Source organism: Delphinus delphis, chromosome 16, assembly GCF_949987515.2.
Source record: "Delphinus delphis chromosome 16, mDelDel1.2, whole genome shotgun sequence".
NCBI classification, from domain to species: Eukaryota; Metazoa; Chordata; class Mammalia; order Artiodactyla; family Delphinidae; genus Delphinus; species Delphinus delphis.
The window spans coordinates 78,612,037-78,633,023 of record NC_082698.1 but is presented as its reverse complement, the minus strand read 5'-3'; the positions used below and the strand labels follow the sequence as shown (position 1 = coordinate 78,633,023).

General features: G+C 39.7%; 1 protein-coding gene across 2 annotated transcripts in view; it reads right to left on the bottom strand.

Annotated features, from left to right (window-relative positions):
- Positions 1–20,987, bottom strand: part of B3GALNT2 (beta-1,3-N-acetylgalactosaminyltransferase 2) — a 58,411-nt gene that overhangs the window by 23,224 nt on the left and 14,200 nt on the right. For both annotated transcript variants that reach the window (XM_060035032.1, XM_060035033.1), the window contains exons 3-5: positions 10,028–10,128; positions 5,857–6,050; positions 751–846 (exon numbers count right to left, since the gene is read on the bottom strand). In XM_060035032.1, the coding sequence (XP_059891015.1) occupies positions 751–846; positions 5,857–6,050; positions 10,028–10,128 (391 nt within the window). The remainder of the gene's footprint in view (positions 1–750; positions 847–5,856; positions 6,051–10,027; positions 10,129–20,987) is intronic.

Sequence of the window (20,987 nt, the reverse complement as noted above, 5' to 3'; positions counted from 1 at the left end):
TCTTAATTCAGCGTTCATGTCGCCGGGGGAACTTGTCAACTAGAGCTCATCTAAAGTGACTGCCAGAGATGACCGGGAAACTGACCCCTACACTGTGGTTCCAAAGCATGCTGTTCAGAAATGTACTCAGACAAGACTGCAATAGCCTGGAAAGGCTGAGGCTGACGGATGAACAATGTGTTCATGTCCAGCTGTGTAATACACAGTGTAATACAAACACATTTGGGCTTAACTCCAGGGCTAATGAGGGCACCTGGCAGCTGAGGTGGTCCCTACCTAAGAGTTATGTTTTCAAACATCTTCCACTACTTGGAGAAGTTTTATTCATCTTGGAAATGTGACAGATCTCTTTGCCATTACCCTGTTTGCACTTCCCTCCACCCCCCTATTCTTTAGATAAGCAAACTATTTGATTTACTCAAATGGTACCTGTGCCTGGTCTTTCTATCAACCACACCTATTACTATCCTTTGTCACTAGAGCACTCATGCAGTCCTCTACTCCACTAAATAAACCATGGTAACATGCAACGCTTTTCAAAGTGAGGTTTGGAACCTTTGGGGTACGATGTAGCTCTCTGGAGGGAGGAATGCAGAGTGCTACAGCTCAGTACATCCCCGCTGGTAGCCTCATCCACCACTCTGGAGAGCTGTCCTGGCAGGAGAATATGCAGTGTCTGCCTCTGGAAGCACATCCTCAGGCCGACAGCAGCCTGCACTGGGACCAGAGTCTCTTTACTACAGCCTGTACCTCTGGTAAGATGAACTGCTCCACAGGCTTGTACCACAGCTTGTTCACCTGCACCCCACAGCTCGGAGGACTGAAGCGAGCAATGAAGAGGGCCTCCTACAGATCGGGGGGAAAAAGACAAGAAGAAATACCCTATGTCAGACACGGCACATGCAGCAAGTTTTCAAGTTACATGTTGGTCAACTAAATTCTCAGTGGCCCCGACCACAGTCACTAACATTGTTCTACTGCGGTTTAGGCATCATTCGGGTTTTCTAGTGCAATCATGGTTATTAAATAAAGCTACTGAAGATAATCAAAGTTGTCATGAAGTTCTAAAACACTAAATATAATCCAGATAACCTTAAAAAAAAAAAGACACCTTGAAATGAGGAGCATTAGGGGAAGTGTAAGGTGTTAAATTAAGCCGACTTATTAGGCTTAGCCGCAAAGGGTTAAGAATAAACTGAAAGATCACAGATTTCTACATAGAACAAAGGTACTCAGGAATCCCCCTTCAAAAAGAACCTTTAGAAGAACAAACAAAAACAAAAAAGGGAACATAAAAGAGAACTGATCCTCATTATGTCTATTGTTTGCTTTGGGCCCTTACTTCTTGTTTTGGGCAAGAACACTTCCTTGTTCTCACACCTATTCTAGACACCGATTTGCCACAGGGGACGCTGCTGTTAAAGCCACCAAGACCATGCAGAAGTTCAGAATGAAGGGGGTTAATGAGTTAGCGTAGTTCTTCCATTAACATCAGCTCTTGGCAACGCTAGGGTAATACTTTTTTACATCGTGACTCCCTGTGAACCCATTATGATCCACCTGGGATTAGGCCTTCCTTGAGGACAAAGATTAACCTCTCCTTGGGTAAAAACATGGCAACTAAAAGTGAAATCAACATGACCAAAATACTGTACATCTGAACCAAACAACTTGAGTGACAACTCAAACATTATGAATAGTTTAAGAAAAGACTATATCTACTAAGAAAATTAAGTATCAAAAAACATTCAAGATTGATCCTAATTTCTAGATAAGGTTGACAGTGGAATTCAGAGTACTGCTATTCCAGTTACCTATTTGAGCTTCGATATCAATGAAACCTTTAACCACAATAATATATGAACTCCTATACTTGAGTAACATGACAAAGCTTTTCTCACTGGAATCATAATGGCTGGAATCATCACTAAGATGTGTTCCCTCTCTTATATTTATATTTACGTCATTAAGCACATTTACAAACTACATAAATTCTTTAGAGGACAAAGGACTAGGATAAACTGCAAACAAGAAATTTAACCTTTATTTGTGTGTTTATCGCTGACTGTAACATTGTACCCTGTTAGTAACAACCAACATTAACAATAATACAGGGGGACTTCCCTGTGGTCCAGTGGTTAAGAATCCAACTTGTAATGCAGGGGACGCTGGTTCAATCTCTGGACGGGGAACTAAGATCCCATATGCCACGGGGCAACTAAGCCCGTGTGGCGCAACTACTGAGCCCGTGCGCCACAAGTAGACAGCCTGTGCACCACAACTACAGAGCCCATGTGCCCTGGAGCCTGTTCACAACTACAGAGCCCACACATCCTGGAGCCCGCACACTGCAACTACTGAGCCCACAGGCTCTGGAACCAGCATGCCACAACAAAGAGCCCGCATGCCGCAACTAAGACCCTGTGTGCCACAACTAAGACCCGACACAGCCAAGAAATAAATAAATATAAAAACACTTTAAAAGACACCTAAAAAAAATGAACAGAGTTCTGCTTCCAGTGATATCAAGACCAATTCTCCTATAGATAACAATTATGAACAGTAGACAAAACATTTAAAAAAAAGAAAGAGCTGAAGGCACTGGGATGCACACAAAGCCGGCAGAAACTGGAGGAAAAGCAATACCAAGGAGATGAGAAAGACACTGGGTGTGCTTCCCCCACTTTTTGTTTTTTAATGGCTCTTTGTCTGAGGCATACCTCAGGGGGCACCTAAATTCTGAAATAAAAACTGCAGTCTTTCTGTTTGCAAAGCAGAAGGCAGGGTGGAGACAAACACATCAGCTAACAAGTGAGGAAGAAAACCCCAGAAAGGAAAGGGTCACAGACAGAATCCTCAGTTCTTCACATAAATTCTGTCCTAATCTGTGGCTGACTCACAAAGTACATACTCAAAACAGAATCCAAGCAGCCCATCTAAGTCCAAAAGAATAGACTAGAGATTTCAGCTGCTGCTCACTACAAGGAAGACAGCGTTTAGAGTCTGTGCCCAGCTAATTTAACTGACTGCTAAAAGAAACAAACAAAAAATCAATACTCCTCAAAGAATATAATAGGATCCAGAGATCCTATAATGAATTATTCGCAATATCTAGGATATAATCCAAAGTTACTCGATGTAAGATAAAACAGGAAAATGTTACCATGTGCAAGAGAAACAATGATAATCAATGAAGACAGGCCAAGATGACTCCAATTTAGAATAGCAGACACAGGATTTTAAAACTCTTATTACAAGTAAGGTCAAGCCCACAGAGAAAATATGCTCAAAATGAATTTAGAAAAATAGTAAATTTTAGAGAAATATAAATTACAAAAGAGAATTAAATGGAAATTCTAGAACTAGAGAGTACAATATCTAAAAAAAAAATTCACTGGCTAGGCTTAACAGATTTGATATGACAGAAGAGTCAATAAATTTGAATACTGATTAACAGAAATTATCAAATTTGAAAGGAGAGAAAAAACTGAAAAAAAGAAAGAACAGTTTTGTGATCTGCAGGACAGTACCAAAAGGTCTAACATACATGTGGCTGGAATCCCAGAATGAGTAGAGAGAAATGGGGCTGGGAAAAAATTTTTGAAGAAATAAGAGCTGAAAGTTTCCCAAATTTGGTAAAAGACATAAATTTATGGATTGAAAAACTTGGCAAACCTTGAGCAGAACAAAGAAAAACCACACCAAGGTACAACACAGCCAAACTGCTTAAAACCAAATACATATAAAGAGAAAAATCTTAAAATTAGCCAGGAAAAAAACAAAACCCATATTACATACATCATACACGGGAACAACATAAGGAAGGTTGACTTCTCACCAGAAAAAATGGAGGCCAGAAAACACTGGAATGACATCTTCAAAATATTGAAAAGAAAAAAAAGTCAACCCAGAATTTCAATAGCCAGAAAATATCCCACAAAAATAAAGGAGGGGAAGAATAAATGCAAATTAAAAACATTTTCAGAAAAATGAAAACTAAGCAAAATCATCACCAGTCAACCTGTACTACAAAAATTGGTAAAGGATTTGATTTGGGCCAAAGGAGACATTCAGGAGGAATGAAGAGCACCAGAAATGGTAAGTAAGTGGGCAAATATAAAAGGCTTTTTCCTCTAAATTACTTTAATACAGTTAGCTGTTTAAAGCAAAAATTGTAACAGTGTGTTGTGGGATTTATAGCACATATAGATATAAGGCATATGACAACTAGAGCAAAGACAGGGGATGGTAAATGGAATTATATAATGGCAAGGTTCTTATATTTTACATGAAGGGGTACAACGTTAACTTAAAGAAGACTGAAAAGTTCAGGATATATATTGTAATTCTTATGTCAACCAAGCTCCCACAAAGTAATAGTACAAAGAGCTGTAGCTAAAAGAACAACAGAAAAGTTAAAATGGAATTGTAAAAAATACTCTATTAACCCGAAAGCAGGCAGGAAACAGAGGAAAAGAGAAACAAATAAAAAAAAGTAGAACAGAAAACAAATAGCAAAATGAAAAACTGAAATCCAACCACTTTAATAAATGCATTAAATATAAATGGAATAACCCTCCATGTAAAAAGCAGAGACTCCCAGACTGGATAAAAAGGAAGACCCAACTACATGCCATGCACAAGAAATACAATTTCCAGCAATATATAAAGAATAATATGTTGTGATCAAGAGGAATAGGAAATTGATTTAACACTGCAAAGTTAATAAATGTAATTCATCACGGTAACAGAATAAAGGCGGAAAAACCCTGGAAACATTCCAGATGCCCATCAACAGAACACATAAACATCATATACTGTTGGAATACAACTTCGCAATTAAAAGAAGGAAAAGGAAAAATTCACTGATACAATGACATGGATGAGTTTCAAAACCATTATGTTGGGTGAAAGAAGCCTTACACAGGAGAGTGCTTAGTATATGATTCTATTTATACATAAAATCCTACAACAGGCAAAACTAGTCCATGTTAAAAAAAAAAATAGAACAGTGGTTGCCTCTAGGTAATGGGGTTGGGTAATGGGAGTTTGGATTACACAGGTTTACACAGTTTAAACAACCGAATGCACCTTATACTCTAAATTTTTTTAAACCATAAACAAATATTAAAGTCTAGTTAATTATATGCACACTAAAATGTTTAGGGTTGAAGGGTACTGATGCCTGTAAGTTAATCTAAAATACATTTTAAAAAAAAGATAGATCAATGAATGACTATAGACGTCATAAAGCAAATACAGCAAAATATTGTAGAATTTAGGTGGTGGATATACGGGTGCTCATTGTATAATTCTTTCAAGATTTCTGCAGTTTAAAACCCAGGGACAGATCTTTTCAAATACAATTCCTTGCTACACTCCTTCAGATACACTCTGTGAACAAATTAGGTTTTCTCAAATATCGGAAACAGTAACCCTAGCTGTTTTAAACTTTTATTCCCTCTACATCCTTATTACAAAAAAGATTTAAAGCAGCTGTTAGCCTGTATTATGGTGATAGACTTTTAGGGTTGGAAGAAAGAGGCAATAAGACTTGCTTATACCTGTAAGTCCCAAACTTTAAATATTCGTTATCAACTTTTGAAATTCCTTAGGATTTAGGAGTTTTTAGGTTGGAAATTTCTAATCTGGTCCAACTCCTCCTTTCCTAGGTATAACACATTTATTCATTAGAATTCTCTCCTCAAACTAGCACTGTAATACATTACACTATAATGTGTCTAATCAGTAAGGGAAGAAAGGTGGAAGTCTCCCAACCTACTCATTGCCATGAGGAAAAGCTGATGATTTTGAAAGAGAAAAAGTGGGGAAAAGCATGTACGAAGCAGTGCATACCTCCTGTTCTGCTTGATAAAGCTTGACGGTGATGTTCCTCTGGAAACCCACATCACTGGCATCATAAAACACCCCGAGGCTGGTAATAACGATTGGATAGAGAACTCGGAAGCTCACGCTGACAACTCGGTCCTCAGAGAGCCCTGATGAAGTGTCTTCCAAAAGACTGAACGCCTCAATTTCCTGATTCAAAACTAAGGAATTAATGAGAAAAGGAGTTTTACATAATCAAACGAAAACAAACTTTTATTTTACTAATATGAAGTGGGCTTGATAGCAAAATCTAGATAATTATACGTTATATAATTCTTTCACAAATGGCAATAAATTTTTAAAGTGCTTCAGAAATATGGCTGCTTCCAGAAAAAAAAAAACCTCATTTTGAAATTTAAGAATGAAGTTTTCAACCACATCTAAGTAAAATATTTAAGAACTACTTTAATAAACTTCTTTTATACACGTGTGCGTCTGTATGTATAAACGCTACAGGGGAATATTAAATTTAAAGGCATCTATTAGGAAAGGTTGGATAAATGGGGATAATAAAAACAGTACTAATTGCAGTCATAAATAATGAGTAAATTTAGTCTTGCTCTGCAAATTCCAAAAATCCCACGTCTTGTTGAGCAATTTTTGTGATGTCGGGCAATTATCACAGTACGAAAGTAACTGAAATCACTTCAACTAACAAGACAAGCACATCAAACACAGTAAGCATTTCTGACCACCTACTATGTGCCACCTCCCATCATATTTAATCTTTACAACTACTCTACGTGGTTGTGACATTATCTCCAGTTTACAGATTAAGAAAATGAGGCCCAGAGATACATCTGATTAAGGTCACAGAAAGTGGCAGAGCCAGGAATCAAACCCAGATTTATTGACTTCTAATTCAGTGCTTTTTCTATCTCCCCAGGGCTGTCTAATCAAAGCCAAAAACAGTCCTTTTTGGAAAATTTTCTCAATTACCATAAATGAATCAGGATAGATTACATGAAGCAGCTAATATGGCTGAGAATATCAGTGTCACCTTGAGAAATAACATAAAAACTTATTTTAAAAGATTATTTTATCAAAGTTCTTTGTATTTTTTTAGAGCTGTGGTTTTCCAACTTTACAGATCACACAACCCAGTTAAAAACATTTGTACACATATTAATGTCATATTTATGTACAAAATATACACGTTAATGTCAGTTAATATATTCAATATTAATAAAGATTACATTTAATTTTCAGATAAAAATAAATCCTGTTTTCTTCCCATACTCCAGCAGATCATTTGGATCCCTACTTTAGAGTTCCTAGAACGCTATTTTACACTTAGTAGATGCTCAATAAAATGTGACTAAATGGAATTGATGGCTCCTTCCCAATTACACACATGAGCAGGAGGGAAAAAAGGAGGATACAGATTTTGTCATGGGCTGGGGCAAGCACTGGCCGGAGAGTCTAGACTCCAAATATACTGGATAATAACAAAAGTTTTTCTCTTTAATATACTCAGTAAATAGCATATCCAAAGTGAAGCATGTCCATTAAAGGCAGTAGGTTAAGCACATTATAACACAACTATTTTCTACCTAAAACAAATGCTCCTTGAACTTCAAGCTACCTGGACACAAGATAGCCTGCTGCTTTGATAATGCTATTATTCAAACTTCTATACATCCAAGAGTATCATGATGATTAATGTTCACGGCGACCTTAAGGTATTTAAATAAATCTAAATGCCATTTAAATTATCAAAGAGATAAAATTAGGTTCAATGGTAATTTAGTTATATCTATTTTTAAAAATTGGTAACCTAGGTATTATATATATGAAAATTTTCTATTAGTGAAAAACTCCACTCTTTTACCATTAATGAATAATAGCACTTAAAATAGTAAAAGTCTGGTTAATCTAAAGGTAAGGTTTCTTAAAATTTGGTTTGGCTTGGTTTTGGATTTCAAACATAATTTGTTCTAGGCTACTCTTACATCATCAGTGATACAATATTTTATTAGGTTCATGGTCCCTTTGGGACCCCAGTGAAAGCTAAAGCACCCTCTCCCCAGAAAAAAAAATCATACACAAAATTTTGCTTACACTGTTAACTAAATTCATAGACATCCTAAGTAAGAAACCTCTGCTTTACAATGCAGACCTGAAAATATGGTCCAATTCATTAAAAAAAAATGATTGCAACCCAATTTTACAAAAAGGCAGGTCCTTTAAAAATAACAATATTAAATACTGAACATGTCCCAGGAACTATTCTAAATATTTCATATGTCTCAACGTATTTCATCCTCAAGTCAGTCCCTATAAGGTAAGTACTGTTTACCCCCAGTTTACAGATGACGAAACTGAGGCACAGAGTAGTAAATAATTGTTCGAAGGTCATACAGCTAGAAGATGATGCAGCCTAGACTTAAAGCCAGGAGGCCTGACTCCAGAACCCACGCTCTTAACCATTACACTACTGCTGCCTACAAAGGCAAGGTGCACATAATTATAGAGGTGTGACAAATCTTAAAACACCTGAAGTCATAATCAGTACATTTAAGATTTGCGAGAGTTTCATCTCCCTTAGAACCACAGCTGAACATAATGGGAAATGCTAATAAATAAAGATATACAGGTATAGAGTTATCAACTTTCTAAAATTGGTTCCCTGGTAAAACGGAGAACCTAACTAGGATCACCTTTCTTCATCCTCATCAGAACTATCACAAATTTTTAACTGTAAGAAATAAAAAAATATTACTTGTATTTTCAATTTTTTTTACTATTTGTTTCTCTTGCAGAAGCTTAGGCAATAATTAGATAATTATTAATTAGATAATTAATAATTAATAATAATTATTATTATATATAATATATATTATAATATATATAATATATATACTATATATATAATATATATATTATATATATTATATATATATAATGTATATAATAATTAATAATAATAATTAGAGAAAGCTGAGTCACAATATTTGTATCAAGGCTATTATAAACCAGCAGGCTGGTGAAATCAGCAGTTTTCCTTAAGTTTAAACTTCAGTAACTCAGGATTTGTCTATGCTTAAGGAATTTCCAGATGCGTTTGAATCATACTGAAAAATAAACTCTCCTGGATCCTAAAATTACATATCTATCTATGAAGAGTCTTCACAGATGCCCAGAGTGGTTAGTCTGTCAGGAAGGATGAAAGCTACATTTTGAGGCAAGTTTGATTTTAGTCCGCTAAAAGTAGACCACGGTACTTATTCAGCTCAACAACTCTTCCTCAACATCAAACCTGTGCAGTAATCCCCCCCTCCCCAACCTGCCATCTGTGGTTTTGCTTTTCAGTTACCCACAGTTAACTGTGGTCCAAAAATATTAAATGGAAAATTCCAGAAATAATTCATAAGTTTTAAACTGCATGCTGTCCTGAGCAGCATGATGAAATTTCATGCCATCTATCTCCACCCTGCCTGGGCTGTGACCCATCCCTTTGTCCAGCATATCCCACCGGTGAGTCACATAGTAGCCACCTCAGTTGTCAGACCAACCCTCGAGGCATCACAGTGCTTGTGTTCACGTCACCCTTATTTTACTTAACTAAGGCCCCAAAGCGCAAGAGTGGTGATGCTGGCAATTCGGATATGCTAAAGAGAAGCCATGAAGTGCTTCCTTCAAGTGAATGGGTAAAAGTTCTCCACTTAATAAGGAAAAAAAAAATCATATGCTGAGATTGCTAAGATCTACCGCAAGAATATTCTGTGAAGTTGTAAACAAGGAAAAAGAAATTTGTGCTAATTTTGCTGTCACACTTCAAACGGCCAACGTTATGACTACGTGCAGGAAAAGTGCTTAGTTAAATGGAAAAGGCATTAAATTTGTACAATAAGATATTTTGACAGAGAGAGACCATATTCACATAAATTTTATTATAGTATGTTGTTGTAATTGTCCTATCTTACTATTACTTACTGTTATTAATCTCTTACTGTGCCTAATTTATAAATTAAACTTTATCATCAGTATGTATGAACAGGAAAAAACACGGTATACACAGGGCTTGGTTCTAGCAGGATTTCAGGCATCCACGGGGGGGTCTTGGAATGTATCCCTCGTGGGTAAAGGAAGACCAGTGTATACAGCAGTCGTAAGGCTGAGGAAAAAGAAGACTTACCTGGATTCGTGATGTTGAGTAGTTTGCAGGAATAAGGATCTTCTCTGTCTTCCACAGGCACCTCACAGCCATGAGCACCTATTATGAACTTCACAAGCACACTGAGAGATGTGTTGGCATTAACATCAGTTACTGACCTTCACCTTGCACATGCATGTTTCCTCATGCCCATTTCAGAGCTTTTACTTTGAGACACTAGTATTTATTAGGATTAATAATAACTTAATTTTTTTTTGCGCGCGGTACGCGGGCCTCTCACTGTTGTGGCCTCTCCCATTGCGGAGCACAGGCTCCGGATGCGCAGGCTCAGCGTCCATGGCTCATGGGCCCAGCCGGTCCACGGCATGTGGGATCTTCCCGGACAGGGGCACGGACCCGTGTCCCCTGCATCGGCAGGCGGACTCTCAACCACTGCGCCACCAGGGAATCCCCTAACTTAATTCTTCTAGTCTAGCAAAAAGGGGGAACAGGCAAACTAGGAGTTGCTAACTACCAAGTGACTTATGTGTAAGCCCTCTACTGCAGGACTACATTAAAGCAAGAGTGGGTACGTTCGGCCTGGCCACCAGCAAATGCTCATGCCATTTAACAGCAAACTATGGTAAAGACAACTTCTTATGCCCACACGTAAAAACACATCTATACCTGCAATCTCCTTCACTCGCTTTCTTCTATTTCACAAAGTGTTCCTTTTGCTTGAGCAGTCTTTCTACCCCAGAAGAGGACCCCTCCTCTCGTAGACCTTGCTTCACTAGCCACCTGTAACCCATGGCTCCTTCCCTACACATTATAAATACGATGAAGTCTGACATTAATTTCTATCCACCTACCATCCGTCCTTGTCCCCATCACTTCCTTTACAGTGAAGTCCTACAAAGGAACATCTAAAACTGCAGCCTCTGGTTTCTCATTTCCCACTCATTTTATAAAACGGAAATTTTAGCTTCAGTACCCACCACTTCCACCGAGATGTCTACCACCAATACAACTAGCAATCTGCTGTTCAGTCAACACTCTTCAACTCTTCCCTACTTGACTTCTCTGGGGCTTGACAATGCAGGTCTCCTTAGAAAGCTCTCTTTCTCCACGTGGCCCTGCTCAGTGGGATCCCTGACTCTTCCTGCCCAGCTCATCCATTAGAGTGGATATTCCCCCAGGGCTTTGCCCTGGGATCGCTTCTCACTCGGCTCACTCTTTCCACTTGCTCTCCCTGGACAATTTCTATCCCCAAAGCTTCAACCAGCCTGGGAATGATTCCTGAATTAGCATTTCTAGTTTAGACCCAACTTCTAAGGAAAAGATCCATGAATTAATCGTACATCTTCACCTAGACGGCCCACAGACAGCTGTGTACTACAGTCTGCTGCTACTGGGTCATGAGGGCCAACTGCAAAATTTTCAAGAATTTTGTGAGCTGGTTATTAAGCACAGCTTTTATTAAAAATTAAATTTATAAACTTACAATTAAATACATTCTATTAAAAACAAAGGAAATAAATGCTCAAATTCATCATTTCTTATTTATTTCTCTATCATCTCTAATGTTATATGTATCCACTGTATCTGTATGATGGGGATATTATAATGGTGTGCCACTGCCTATCTTCCCCAACTCTGTGTTCAGAGACATCACATTAGTCGCTTGAAACTGGCCATGGTGGGAACACTTAAAGCATGGAAACTGGCAAGCACTACAAATAAGGGTTTGATTTATTGTTCTGTTGACTGTCTAGACTTAAAGTGATGGAGAAAATGTTAGTATTGCAGATCAAACTTAAAAATGTGACATGTTTGTGGCCATTCCATTGTGAATAGTACAAAAAATTGAGGAAATACTCTTCCATTGTTCAAAACCTATCATCTGATTCAGCAAAGACGTCACTTCATTGACTAAGAGTAGAGTTCTGTCACATACCTTAGTTGTCACTTTAGTCTTTAAAGGAAATATTCATGTCAGAACTACACTCTCGTCAACCGCAGCCACAGGTTGGTTATAGATACAGAAGTCTGGCAAACAATGACGCATTCTGAGAATCAATATGGAAGTTATAATAGAGAACATTATATACCTATTATCTGTCAATTATGTGCCCCAGTCTTCATATCAATAAAATTTATAATAAACATATACATACATATAAGCATGCTTTTCTTCAGAGAGTCAGTGAATAAACATTTACCAGCACCAGGTACATGCAGATACCTCAAACTCAACAAATCACAACTAAGCTCCTTCCCCAAGAAACCTGCTCTTCTCATCTAGTATCAATACATTTTGTCTTAATTGATGATTTCATTATTCTCCAAGTTAGAAAGCTAGCAACCATCCTAGAGTCCTCTTCCTCGTTCTACATTCAATTACCTAATTTCCTTAAAAGGTCACCACTTTAGACAAGGACTGCTAAGGGGCTGAGCTAAATAGGTCTCACCGGCTCCCTGAACTCTCAACACGTTGTTCTGCACAATCTGGTCACTGCCTACCTCTAACAGTTGTAACAGTTATAAGCCCTCCCTTCTTTCCTTTTTATATGATAATCTCTCTCTCTCTGCTTCTCTTTCCTTCCCTAAGTGCTCTCTCTCACACTCACCCACAAACGCATATACTCCCTACCCCATAATCTCTGCACTCCAGATACACAGAACTGTATGGAATTTCCCAAACACTCCAAGCTATTTTGTATCTATTTAATTCATAGCACATATAACATTTTATTACACTATTACATCTATTTCCTTCTACTAAACTCCAAGCCTCCATAAAGACTCAGGCTATATGGTATTTATCTATGTATTCTACTATACATAGTGTACTACCTGTATACAGAGGATACTTAATAAATACTTGTGAAATTGACAACTTACAGCTTCACTACAAAGGCTTTTAATTAAATAGCGTCCTTGAAATATATGTGGAGTCTGGCTCCTTCAGTGAAATGCAAGACCTGAAAGTAAGCCATAACCACAGAAATGAAAACGGTTTCTTTTACGAACGGCCAATTAAGGCAGAATACCTTTTATAAACAACTAGCATTTAGAATAAAAGTATAAACAGAAATGAATAAATGTGTTAAATTATTGCAGATATTTACCAAATTTGTTTTTTTTAAGCTATCTTCAATAGTTTTACTAGATCCACAAAATTACTCTGCCCCAAGAAGAAGTTTCCGGCTAATATCTACTTTTATATAGGTATCCCATCATTTTTATAAAACAAATCAACAAGCTTACTAAATTTAAAATAAGAATGCTATGATAACAAATAAATTACTGATGAATGCCTGAATGTTAATTCTACTCATTATATTTAGCTCTGAGTCATTCCCTCAATAGTTTTTGAGTGTCCTACTCTGTGCCAAGTTAGGTTCAAGGTGCTGGAAATACATCAATGAAAAAAGCTGAAGCCCCTATGATCATAAAACACAGTCCAGTGAGGAAAGACAATTTATAAATATACAACTAAATATAATAAACGTGCTAGTTGGTGATATGTATTATAAAGAAAAATAAAGTCAAGTAAGGGAAGACAGAGTTGGAATAGCGCTATAATATCTAAACAGAGACCTGAAGAAAGTGAGGAAGTGAGCCATGAGGACATGCAGTGGAGGAATGGTACAGGCAGGGGGAACAGCAAGTGCAAAGGCCCTGAGGCAGGAGCACATTTAGGGTACTGAAGCACAGTGAGGTGGCCAGGGCAGGAAAGTAGATGTAGATAAGGTCAAAGACCACAGTAAAGACCTGGGATTTCACTCGGAGCAAGAAGAGAAGTCAGTGGAGGAATATGAACAGAAAACTGACATAATTTGACTAATTTTAAAAGGATCACTCTGGCTACTGTATGGAAAATAAAACACAGGGGATCAAAGGTGGAAGCAGGAAATTGAGATACGGAAGCTTCTGCAATAATCTAGGTGAGGGGTAATGGTGGCCCTAGACCAGGATGATGGTTCTGATAGCTGTGGTAAAGGTGTTGAGAAGTTGGATTCTGTATACAATGTAAGGTAGCACCGAGAAGATATGCTAATAGATCCGATGTGGCATATGAGACAAAGAAAGATCAAGATAACACTGTACTGTAAATTGTAAAAACCTCGTATTTTCCTGACACCTCAACATCCCCACAAACAGGCTGAAGCATCCCGCCCCGATGACCAGGTCCACTCGGGTGACAAGGCTGGTCCCTGCCACAAGTTCCCCTTCTTGCCCTCCCCTGACACTGACCTCGTGACATTCAAACCCAACAGTGAAATACCTCGCACCTTCTGCTTGTCCTCTCCACCCTGACCCCAAATAAAGACCCCTGCCCACGGGTCCTCACTCTCTCTCGGCTCCCCACCTGCTTCGGCGAGCCCGCTCCTTGGACCCTCTTCCCATTTGGCCCCCTGTGTGGTGTGCCGGGCCTCCGTCTCTAGGACCTGTGAGCATGACAGATCCTTTCACTTCCAATGCCTCTCCCAGTGTAATTCCCATTGCCGTGCTGGAGCGACCCTTACAGATGCAATAAAGGGGACTCACTCCTCCACTCACAGCTCAGACACCAAAGTTTTCATCTGAGCAACTGCAAAGGATGGGTCATTACTTTCTGAGATGGGAAAGGCTAGAGGAAGTGCAGGTTTTCAAGGTGGTTCTGAGGGTAGTGATGACTCTGAGGCTTTTTTTTCACTTGCTGGGTAATAGGTTCTATTATCATTGCGATCCTGAACTAGAGAAACCTGTCTTGAAAAGGAATGAAAGCTGCTATGAGTGGCTCAAGGGTAAGATGGTGGAAGAGTAAGACGCGGAGATCACCTTCCTCCCCACAGATACATCAGAAATACATCTACACGTGGAACAACTCCTACAGAACACCTACTGGACTCTGGCAGAAGACCTCAGACCTCCCAAAAGGCAAGAAACTCCCCACGTACCTGGGTAGGGCAAAAGAAAAAAGAATAAACAGAGACAAAAGAATAGGGACGGGACCTGCACCAGTGGGAGGGAGCCGTGAAGGAGAAAGGTTTCCACACACTAGGAGCCCCTTCGCGGGTGGAGACTGCGGGTGGCGGAGGGGGGAAGCTTTGGAGCCGCGGAGGAGAGCACAGCCACAGGGGTGCGGAGGGCAAAGCGGAGAGATTCCCACACAGAGGATCCGTGCCGACCAGCACTCACCTGCCCGAGAGGCTTGTCTGCTCACCCGCCGGGATGGGCGGGGCTGGGAGCTGAGGCTCGGGCTTCGGTCGGAGCGCAGGGAGAGGACTGGGGTTGGCGGCGTGAACACAGCTTGCACGGGGTTAGTGCACCACGGCTAGCCGAGAGGGAGTCCAGGAAAAGCCTGGACCTGCCAAAGGGGCAAGAGACTTTTTCTTCCCTCTTTGTTTCCTGGTGTGCGAGGAGAGGGGATTCAGAGCGCTGCTTAAAGGAGCTCCAGAGACGGGCGCGAGCCACGGCTAACAGCGCACACCCCAGAGACGGGCATGAGACGCTAAGGCTGCTGCTGCCGCCACGAAGAAGCCTGTGTGCGAGCACAGGTCACTGTCCACACCTCCCCTCCCCAGAGCCTGTGCAGCCCGCCACTGCTAGGGTCCCGGGATCCAGGGACAACTTCCCCGGGAGAACGCATGGTGCGCCTCAGGCTGGTGCAACATCACGCTGGCCTCTGCCGCCGCAGGCTCACCCCACATCCGCACCCCTCCCTCCCCCTGGCCTGAGAGTCCCCAAAGCAGCTGCTCCTTTAACCCGTCCTATCTGAGCGAAGAACAGACGCCCTCCCGCGACCTACACGCAGAGGCGGAGCCAAATCCAAAGCTGAGCCCCGGGAGCTGTGCAAACAAAGAAGAGAAAGGGAAATCTCTCCCAGAAGCTTCAGAAGCAGCAGATTAAAGCTCCACAATCAACTTGATGTGCCCTGCATCTGTGGAATACCTAAACAGACAATGAATCATCCCAAATTGAGGAGGTGGACTTTGAGAGCAAGATTTATTTTTTTTCCCCCTTTTCCTTTTTGTGAGTGTGTATGTGTATGCTTCTGTGTGAGATTTTGTCTGTATAGCTTTGCTTCCACCATTTGTTCTAGGGTTCTATTCGTCCGTTTTTGTTTTTTTTTTTTTTACTTTAAAAAAATTTTTTTTCTTAATAATTATTTTTTAATAACTTTATTTTATTTTATCTTACTTTATTTTCTTTTATCTTCTCTCTTTCCTTCTTTCTTTCTTTCTTCCTTTCTTTCTAGTTTTTCTCCCTTTTATTCTGAGCGTGTGGATGAAAGGCTCTTGGTGCTGCAGCCAGGAGTCAGGGCTGTGCCTCTGAAGTGGGAGAGCCAACTTCAGGACACTGGTCCACAAGAGACCTCCCAGCTCCACGTAATATCAAACGGCGAAAATCTCCCAGAGATCTCCATCTCAACACCAACACCCAGCTTCACTCAACGACCAGCAAACTACAGTGCTCGACACCCTATGCCAAACAACTAGCAAGACAGGAACACAACCCCACCCATTAGCAGAGAGGCTGCCTAAGATCATAATAAGGCCACGACACCCCAAAACACACCACCAGATGTGGTCCTGCCCACCAGAAAGACAAGATCCAGCCTCATCCACCAGAACACAGGCACTAGTCCCCTCCACCAAGAAGCCTACACAACCCACTGAACCAACTTTAACCACTGGGGACAGACACCAAAAACAACAGGAACTACGAACCTGCAGCCTGCAAAAAGGAGACCCCAAACACAGTAAGATAAGCAAAATGAGAAGACAGAAAAACACACAGCAGATGAAGGAGCAAGATAAAAACCCACCAGACCTAACAAATGAAGAGGAAATAGGCAGTCTACCTGAAAAAGAATTCAGAATGATAGTAAAGATGATCCAAAATCTTGGAAATAGAATAGACAAAATGCAAGAAACATTTAACAAGGACCTAGAAGAACTAAAGATGAAACAAGCAACGATGAATAACACAATAAACGAAATTAAAAATACTCTACGGCTTCCCTGGTGGTGCAGTAGTTGAGAGTCTGCCTGCCGATGCAGGGGACACGGGTTCGTGCCTCGGTCCGGGAGGATCCCACATGCTGCGGAGCAGCTGGGCCTGTGAGCCATGGCCGCTGAGCCTGCACGTCTGGAGCCTGTGCTCCATAACGGGAGAGGCCACAACAGTGAGAGGCCTGTGTACAGGAAAAAAAAAAAAAAAAACTCTAGAAGGGATCAATAGCAGAATAACTGAGGCAGAAGAACGGATAAGTGACCTGTAAGATAAAATAGTGGAAATAACTACTGCAGAGCAGAAAAAAGAATGAAAAGAACTGAGGACAGTCTCAGAGACCTCTGGGACAACATTAAATGCACCAACATTCGAATTATAAGGGTTCCAGAAGAAGAGAAAAAGAAAGGGACTGAGAAAATATTTGAAGAGATTATATTGACAACTTCCTTAATATGGGAAAGGAAATAGTTAATCAAGTCCAGGAAGCACAGGGAGTCGCATACAGGATAAGTCCAAGGAGAAACACGCCAAGACACATATTAATCAAACTGTCAAAAATTAAACACAAAGAAAACATATTAAAAGCAGCAAGGGAAAAACAACAAATAACACACAAGGGAATCCCCATAAGGTTAACAGCTGATCTTCCAGCAGAAACTCTGCAAGCCAGAAGGGACTGGCAGGACATATTTAAAGTGATGAAGGAGAAAAACCTACAACCAAGATTACTCTACCCAGCAACGATCTCATTCAGATTTGATGGAGAAATTAAAACCTTTACAGACAAGCAAAAGCTGAGAGAGTTCAGCACCACCAAACCAGCTTTACAACAAATGCTCAAGGACCTTCTCTAGGCAAGAAACACAACAGAAGGAAAAGACCTACAATAACAAACCCAAAACAATTAGAAAATGGGAATAGGCACATACATATCGATAATTACCTGAAATGTAAATGGATCAAATGCTCCCAACAAAAGACACAGATTGGCTGAATGGATACAAAAGCAAGACCCATATATACACTGTCTACAAGAGACCCACTTCAGACCTAGAGACACATACGGACTGAAAGTGAGGGGACGGAAAAAGATATTCCATGCAAATGGAAACCGAAAGAAAGCTGGAGTAGCAATTCTCATATCAGACAAAATAGACTTTAAAATAAAGGCTATTACAAGAGACAAAGAAGGCCACTACATAATGATCAAGGGATTGATCCAAGAAGAAGATTTAACAATTGTAAATATTTATGCACCCAACATAGGAGCACCTCAATACATAAGGCAAATACTAACAGCCATAAAAGGGGAAATCGACAGTAACACATTCATAGTAGAGGACTTTAACACCCCACTTTCACCAATGGACAGATCATCCAAAATGAAAATAAATAAGGAAACACAAGCTTTAAATGATAAATTAAACAATTGATATTTATAGGACATTCCATCCAAAAACAACAGAACACACATTTTTCTCAAATGCTCATGGAACATTCTCCAGGATAGATCATATCTTGGGTCATAAATCAAGCCTTGGTAAATTTAAGAAAACTGAAATTGTGTCAAGTATCTTTTCCGACCACAATGCTATGAGACTAGATATCAATTACAGGAAAAGATCTGTAAAAAATACAAAGACATGGAGGCTAAACAATACACTACTTAATAACCAAGTGATCACTGAAGAAATCAAAGAGGAAATCAAAAAATACCTAGAAACAAATGACAATGGAGACACGATGACCCAAAACCTATGGGAGGCAGCAAAAGCAGTTCTAAGAGGGAAGTTTATAGCAATACAATCCTACCTTAAGAAACAGGAAAACATCTTGAATAAACAATCTAATCTTGCACCTAAAGCAATTAGAGAAAGAAGAACAAAAAACCCCCAAAGTTAGCAGAAGGAAAGAAATCATAAAGAGCAGATCAGAAATAAATGAAAACGAAATGATCTTTACAAAGATCAGTAAAACTAAAAGCTGGTTCTTTGAGAAGATAAACAAAATTGATAAACCATTAGCCAGACTCATCAAGAAAAAAAGGGAGAAGAGTCAAATCAATAGAATTAGAAATGAAAAAGGAGAACAACTGACACTGCAGAAATACAAAAGATCATGAGAGATTACTACAAGCAACTAAATGCCAATAAAATGGACAACCTGGAAGAAATGGACAAATTCTTAGAAATGCACAACCTGCCAAGACTGAATCAAGAAGAAATAGAAAATATGAACAGACCAATCACAAGCACTGAAATTGAAACTGTGATTAAAAATCTTCCAACAAACAAAAGCCCAGGACCAGATGGCTTCACAGGCGAATTCTATCAAACACTTAGAGAAGAGCTAACACCTATCCTTCTCAAACTCTTCCAAAATACAGCAGATGGAGGAACACTCCCAAACTCATTCTACAAGGCACCATCACCCTGATACCAAAACCAGACAAGGATGTCACAAAGAAAGAAAACTACAGGCCAATATCACAGATGAACATAGATGCAAAAATCCTCAACAAAATACTAGCAAACAGAATCCAAGAGCACATTAAAAGGATCATACACCATGATCAAGTGGGGCTTATTCCAGGAATGCAAGGATTCTTCAATATACGCAAATCAATCAATGTGATACACCATATTAACAAATTGAAGGAGAAAAACCATATGGTCATCTCAATAGATGCAGAGAAAGCTTTTGACAAAATTCAACACCCACTTATGATAAAAACCCTCCAGAAAGCAGGCAAAGAGGGAACTTTCCTCAACATAATAAAGGTCATATATGACAAACCCACAGCCAACATCGTCCTCAATGGTGAAAAACTGAAAGCATCACTAAGATCAGGAACAAGACAAGGTTGCCCACTCTTACCACTCTTATTCAACATGGTTTTGGAAGTTTTAGCCACAGCAATCAGAGAAGAAAAGGAAATAAATGGAATCCAAATCGGAAAAGAAGAAGTAAAGCTGTCACTGTTTGCAGATGACATGATACTATACATAGAGAATCCTAAAGATGCTACCAGAAGACTTCTAGAGCTAATCAATGAATTTGGTAAAGTAGCAGGATACAAAATTAATGCACAGAAATCTCTTGCATTCCTATACACTAATGATGAAAAATCTGAAAGTGAAATCAAGAAAACATTCCCATTTACCATTGCAACAAAAAGAATAAAATATCTAGGAATAAACCTACCTAAGGAGACAAAAGACCTGTATGCAGAAAATTATAAGACACTGATGAAAGAAATTAAAAATGACACAAATAGATGGAGAGATATACCATGTTCTTGGATTGGAAGAATCAACATTGTGAAAATGACTCTACTACCCAAAGCAATCTACAGATTCAATGCAATCCCTATCAAACTACCATTGGCATTTTTCACAGAACTAGTACAAAAAATTTCACAATTTGTATGGAAACACAAAAGACCCCGAATAGCCAAAGCAATCTTGAGAACGAAAAACGGAGCTAGAGGAATCAGGCTCCCTGACTTCAGACTATACTACAAAGCTACAGTAATCAAGACAGTATGTTACTGGAACAAAAACAGAAATATAGATCAATGGAACAGTATAGAAAGCCCAGAGATAAACCCACGCACATATGGTCACATTTTTTTTTTTTTTTTTTTTTTTTTGCGGTACGCAGGCCTCTCACTGTTATGGCCTCTCCCGTTGCGGAGCACAGGCTCCGGACGTGCAGGCTCAGCGGCCATGGCTCACGGGCCCAGCCACTCCACGGCATGTGGGATCTTCCCAGACCGGGGCACGAACCCGTGTCCCCTGCATCGGCAGGCGGACTCTCAACCACTGCGCCACCAGGGAAGCCCTGGTCACCTTATCTTTGATAAAGGAGGCAGGAATGTACAGTGGAGAAAGGACAGCCTCTTCAATAAATGGTGCTGGGAAAACTGGACAGGTACAAGTAAAAGTATGAGATTAGAACACTCCCTAACACCGTACATGAAAATAAACTCACAATG